Source organism: Erigeron canadensis, chromosome 9, assembly GCF_010389155.1.
Source record: "Erigeron canadensis isolate Cc75 chromosome 9, C_canadensis_v1, whole genome shotgun sequence".
NCBI lineage: Eukaryota > Viridiplantae > Streptophyta > Magnoliopsida > Asterales > Asteraceae > Erigeron > Erigeron canadensis.
In genome coordinates this window covers 3,268,087-3,273,839 of record NC_057769.1, presented here as the reverse complement: position 1 = coordinate 3,273,839, position 5,753 = coordinate 3,268,087, and the positions used below count along the sequence as shown (strand labels likewise).

General features: G+C 34.7%; 1 protein-coding gene across 2 annotated transcripts; it reads right to left on the bottom strand.

The window, feature by feature from the left end:
• Positions 1 to 779: 779 nt before the first annotated feature.
• On the bottom strand, positions 780 to 4,691 carry LOC122581885 (putative E3 ubiquitin-protein ligase XBAT31). 2 transcript variants are annotated; one of them, XR_006321057.1, is made up of 9 exons: positions 4,434 to 4,691; positions 3,630 to 3,692; positions 3,467 to 3,538; positions 3,266 to 3,387; positions 3,029 to 3,169; positions 2,490 to 2,597; positions 1,891 to 2,155; positions 1,197 to 1,666; positions 780 to 1,121 (listed from the first exon to the last, which is right to left on the bottom strand). XR_006321057.1 is itself a non-coding variant. In XM_043754200.1 (8 exons), the coding sequence occupies exons 1-8, from the start codon at positions 4,611 to 4,613 to the stop codon at positions 1,268 to 1,270; spliced, it is 1,350 nt and encodes a 449-aa protein (XP_043610135.1). In that variant the 5' UTR covers positions 4,614 to 4,691; the 3' UTR covers positions 780 to 1,267. The 2 variants fall into 2 exon arrangements, 1 of the variants encoding a protein (XP_043610135.1); XM_043754200.1 differs by having other exon boundaries at positions 780 to 1,666.
• Between the last annotated feature and the right edge of the window lie 1,062 nt (positions 4,692 to 5,753).

The following is a 5,753-nucleotide window of genomic DNA, read 5'->3' as shown; positions in this document are numbered from 1 at the left end:
TAGAATAAGCTTATGGCATGCTTCTAACTCTGAAACTGATATCATAATTATCAGTCTTGTAACTGATAAATTAACTCACCATTATAACTGCTTTAATGTCAGTTTTAATTAGCTTCTTTATGATATCAGTTACAGATTTTGTGTGTATATAAGGACCTATCGGGTTTTGAAAGATATACAGAACAATACACAATCTCCTATCACATACACATTGCTCATTCGTTCTTGTAGCAACATCCATCCCTGTGTTCCGTTCTTATTTCAGGCAAATGTTCAACGTCCGGCAGTACGCTGCTTTTAACCGGTGTACCCTGGGAACAGACGGCGAATCTGTTTAAGGGAATTGTGTCAAACACAAGCCCGGTTCTACTTTATTGTTATTACATTTTCTTGTTTTGCAGGAAGCTTTCAAATTGCCTCTTTTATTTAGTTCCTCCATTCTGTTCTTCTTTAATTTTTTTATCATTATTTTATCATTTTGTAATATATATATATATATATATATATATATATTTAAGGAATTACATATTATTATTATACTGTTATTTCCAACATAAACTTGCTAAAACTAGCCGATACACGTGCTATAGAGTAGCCGATTGTCGATGGTTTTTGCCGATAAAAGAAGCCGATTACACCCTTGCCCTTAAGGTATGTCTATCAAGAGTAATATGGTAACTTTGCATCTTCCAATTGAAATGATAATATGATATAAGCAAGCAGACATGATTATGAGTCATGCCAAACCAACAACTACACAGGCTTTTTGGTGAGACTTATACCAGAAAATTCAATCATTTATTACAAAGTATACATAGAAATAAGAAAACCAAGATTTTTTACATTATACAATGCTACACTCCATACTCGATCAAGCAGCAACATTACAAAAGGTGGGGTCCAAATTACCACTCACCATTTTCACTTTTGAAGTGTGCCTGTCTTTAAGAAATGTGATTAGGGAACAATCTTTAAGAATTTGGAAGACCAGTTTATATGCATTTTTCTAACCTTCAAATGGGGGAAAAAGAATACTTTTTCTAAAGAGGCATATGCTGCATCTTGAAGGTAAAGTAATACATGAAAAAGATTACAAAGAAACAACGCCCACCATCTCATTTCTGCAAAAAATCATGTTTCTTGCTTATTATGATATCTTCACAAAGAGTAGAAAGAAGACATTTTTCCACAAATACCTGTCTCGGGCCCGGACTCTCTTCAGCTAATTTTTCTATGCCGCATTTTGAAGTGACTGAATTTGACTATTTTATGGTTTATCAATGCATGCATTATCTGCAGATATCCTTCCGGAGCCACGGCTAACCATTTTCCCAAACGATGGTACACCCGTTAAACCCTTAAAGCTGCTGCTTCCCTCACTAAAGTTTCTAGCCTTTCGTAATTTTGGTAGTTTAGTAGAGGAATAGAGGTCAAGGTCTTGGTCAGCGGTGTTGGCATTGACTTTGACTTTTGCAACAACCAATTGGGCAATGTTGCTACGGCAAAATGGGCAGACGGGTGCAGTAAGGGACGCTGTGGTTGGGTTGGGCTTGTTGTGGCAGCATAAGGCTAGGGTGCATTGTGCGCACATTTGGTGACCACAATCTTGGACTTCAATTGTGCATACTTGGTCAAAACATATACAACATAATTCCGTTTCACTTACCTGCAGATAGAGTATGCATACTTTGTTGCATAAGCAAAATTTCATAATTAAAGTGGACAACAAGACCAAAAAAAAGCAAGAATGTTTCTCAGACAAGAATTCCACGTTACATTAAGTCAACAAAGATAATCTAGTCAACAGTCAAAAGTCATCAGCTTTGACCATTTCAAAACCATCCTTTTTGCAAAGAAAATTTGTAAAACTAAATTGAATTGAATTACTACCTCGGAGATATTATCATCATCGGCAGTTCCACTATCTGAATGTGATGGAGAAGGTACAGAGTAACCTGTGCCTTTTAATATTGTTTTCTCCCTCTCCCTGTTAGCTTCCATTAGAGCCCGTTCAAGCAAAGCTTTTGCCTCTTGATTAAGCTCACTAATGAATTTTAATGGTGATGGCCACACCAAAGGCTCTGCAGATGATGGATTCAATAAAGCGGCACAAGCATCGTTCTTATGCTTTAAAGCAACCAAATATGGAATTCTCCTGCAGTATTTGTAAAAAATAGTTACAAAAAATAAAAAAATAAAAAGAAAAAAAGAAAACAGAACATGGAATCATCAAGTGCTATTTCCACAATGGATTCAAGATTTCGGATATAGTAAACGCTATCATAAAAAACCTTTTTCAGAGGAAGGATTTCAATAACTATTTTTGTGCCCTATAAGAACTTTTGATATGCACATGCATAACTTGGCTTCTATAGAAAAGGTCCATCCTCAATAACAAAGATAAATCTTGATATATTTCACTAAACGACAAAATGATGTTACATTACACTAACACGTCAAGATTGATATGATATAGTAGCTAAATGTACCCAGATGCATCTCTCTGAAGTCGATCTGCACCCCATGCCAGTAATTCACGAATGCAATCCATCGAACCCCCTCTTGCAGCCAAATGAAGTGGTGTGCTGCCAGCAAAACTGAAAACAAATAGAAACCACATATGAATACATAGACCAAACACTCGAGGTGCCACAATGTTAAGGTGTGGGGGTTGATAACGTATCAAGGGTTATTCTTTATATGGGCCAGGTTTGATTGATCCAATACACTTTTTGTCCAATGTTCTATAAAGAATTAAAGTGTCACATATAATATCAAAGACTTTAGTATTAATATTCTGCACTCAACAACTTAGAAGGTTTGAATACCTTAAAATTACATTTTGCAGACTCCTAATCTGTTCAACCAATTTGACCTGATTTTTATAATTACTTTTATTAACTTGGCCTATCTGACCCATAAAAGAAAAAACACAGCCTGAATCAACCCATTTATCAATCCAAGGGTCAATGTTACTACTTATACTAACTACATATATAGAAGATGAGTTTTTGCCATGAATTTATACCCATAGCCACCTGTTGAGGCACAAACAAGAGCCCCACTGTCTAGAAGTAAATGAACACACTGTGAACGTCTTTGACGGGCCGCTAAATGCAAAGGGGTAGCCCCTTTACCATCTCTAATATTCACAAATCTTGAAAATCCCCTGAACTCCAATTTGATCAACATAATATTAGTCTCTTCTTATAAAAAAATTATTAAATGCTCATGATTATATTTGATAAAGATAAAAGAGACCCACCAAGAAGCAGCAACATGGGAGGTCCGAGCAGCCGAAAGAATGGTTTCAAGACAATCAAAATGACCATAATAAGCAGCATAGTGCAAACAAGTTCTTCCATTTAGTGAATCAAACATCAAAATCTACAGATTTTACAATGTAATCAGCATTCAACTTTAAACAATATATTTGTAAGTGTAAAAGGGAAAGAAATCGACATACATTAGCCCCGGCTTCAATGAGCTTTTCAACACAATTAAGCTTTCCATGCATTGCAGCCAACATCAATGGAGTCTAATATACAACACCAAACATTCCCATTAAGCATAATTATTAAGTAATCAAACAATTTAAGCTCAAATATAAAATCAAGACAAAATCACACCTGTTTATGACGATTTAAAGAATCAGGATTCACTGATCTATCTTCCAACAGCATAGTTACAATCTAACAAACAAACAAAAAAACACAAAGAAAATGTCAACATATAAGCCAAATTTACTTAAAGATTGAAGCTTTACCTAATTATGTATTAAAATTTCAACTAGTATAATCATCAAATTTACATGGAGATTGGAGCTTTACACAAATGTGAATCAACATTTTATAAACTTTGACTAAAAAAAGCCCATATACAATGTCAAGAAAACCGTCAAAGTGACAAAAAGAATGAAGCTTTAGCAAACTACGAATCAAGTTTTCAAGAAATCTAACCAAAAAGAAGAAAAAGAAGCCCACGTAATCAAATGTGAAAGAAAGGTTGTAGCTTTACCAAATTATGGATCAACATTTAAAGAAATCTAACCATAATGAAAAAAGCCCACATAGAAATATCTCAAGAAGACATCAAATATACAACAAAGTATGAAGCTTTACCAACCTATTAATTAAGATTTCAAGAAATCTAAGAAGAATACAATACCCACATAGAATTTGTCAAAGAATTAGTCATATTGTACATAAAGATTAAAACAATTTACCAACTTATGAATCAAGATTTCAAGAAAACCATCAAATTGTACATAAAGATTGAAGCTTTTTACCAACTTAAGAACAAAGATTCCAAGAATCTACCAAGAAAGCATAAGCCCACATAGAAAATGAGAAGAAAATCATCAAATTGCACATAAAAATTTGGAACTTTACAATCTTATGAATCAATGTTTCAAGAAATCTTGAAAAACCAACCTCGATCTGACCATTGGCAGCAGCAATATGAAGAAGAGAATGACGATCATAAACAGTAGTTTGTTGAATCAAAGATGGATCTTTTTCAACAACACATTTCACTAGTTCTATATCACCATATTGTACGGCTGTAAATAGCCCATGTTCATCTTGCACTCTGCAGCTAAGTCCCTGCCCCATATTCACGGCGGAGGCTGACCGGAAACAGCCACTACTACCACCGGATAAATGGGTAGTGGTGGTGGTGAAGGAAGAAATGTAGTAAAAGTTTCATATTTAAGCTAAGAAATGGTGGGGAAACGGGCAGGTATTGGAGGGTGGGAAACGGGCAGATGGTATGGAAATTTGAGTACGGGTAGTAGTCAGATATTTTACGGGCAGGTTTGTGGATTCACAAGATAATATTAAGTTAATAAAGTTGAGTTGTTTTTGACTGTTTTTATTACCTTCAAGTCTTTCAACTGGACTTTGATTTTATTAATTTGGAAGAAAAAATATACTACGATATGTAAAAATAAAGAGTGATGTGATAAACGTAAGGGGAAAAAATAGCGAGTTTTTTTGGTTTTTAGAATGGAGTAGTAATGGACTATATGACAATGTTTAGTATTTACGAGCATGGTACCCGTGCGTTGCGGCGAATACCATTGACATGACGTCTAGATTGAGGGGTGATGTGGGTCTCATGGAGACATTCCACGGCGGTGGTGGTGTTCAACGAAGGTGGAGGCGATGGACGTTGGAGGTGATGCTTAGGTTTTGAGGACAATAGTGGAGGTGTGTATTTTTGTGGCAAAAAGAAAACAATAGGGAGAATAAGGAAAATGATAAATCCTCCTAACCAATCCTTCTAAAAATCCTCCTAATATATCCACTTGTTAACACATGTAATCTACTAATTCTCTTTCCAAATCTCACCCCCTGATTTTTCACATGTCACAATCTTATAAATTAGGAGGATTTTTAGGCTAACCAATTAGGATGATTGATCATTACCCGGAGAATAAATGTAGGGAATAAGAAGGGGTAAAATAGTAAAATTACATTTTCCAAATCTTGTAAACTTTCAACATGAGTTGATAATTTTTAATAAGGAGTATAAATATAAATGTTGGTATATACTAGTTGTGTACTTGTGTAATGTTAATGAAACTATTTTTTATTTGTTGGATATCGACTATGTAGTTATTTAAACTTCATAACTTCATTGCTATTCCAATATCCAACCGGGTTTCAATTAATACATGCCATGCCTCAAGTTGGAATTTTTATTGAGTATATTGATTTTTATAGAATGAGAGAGATAATTGATTATGACAA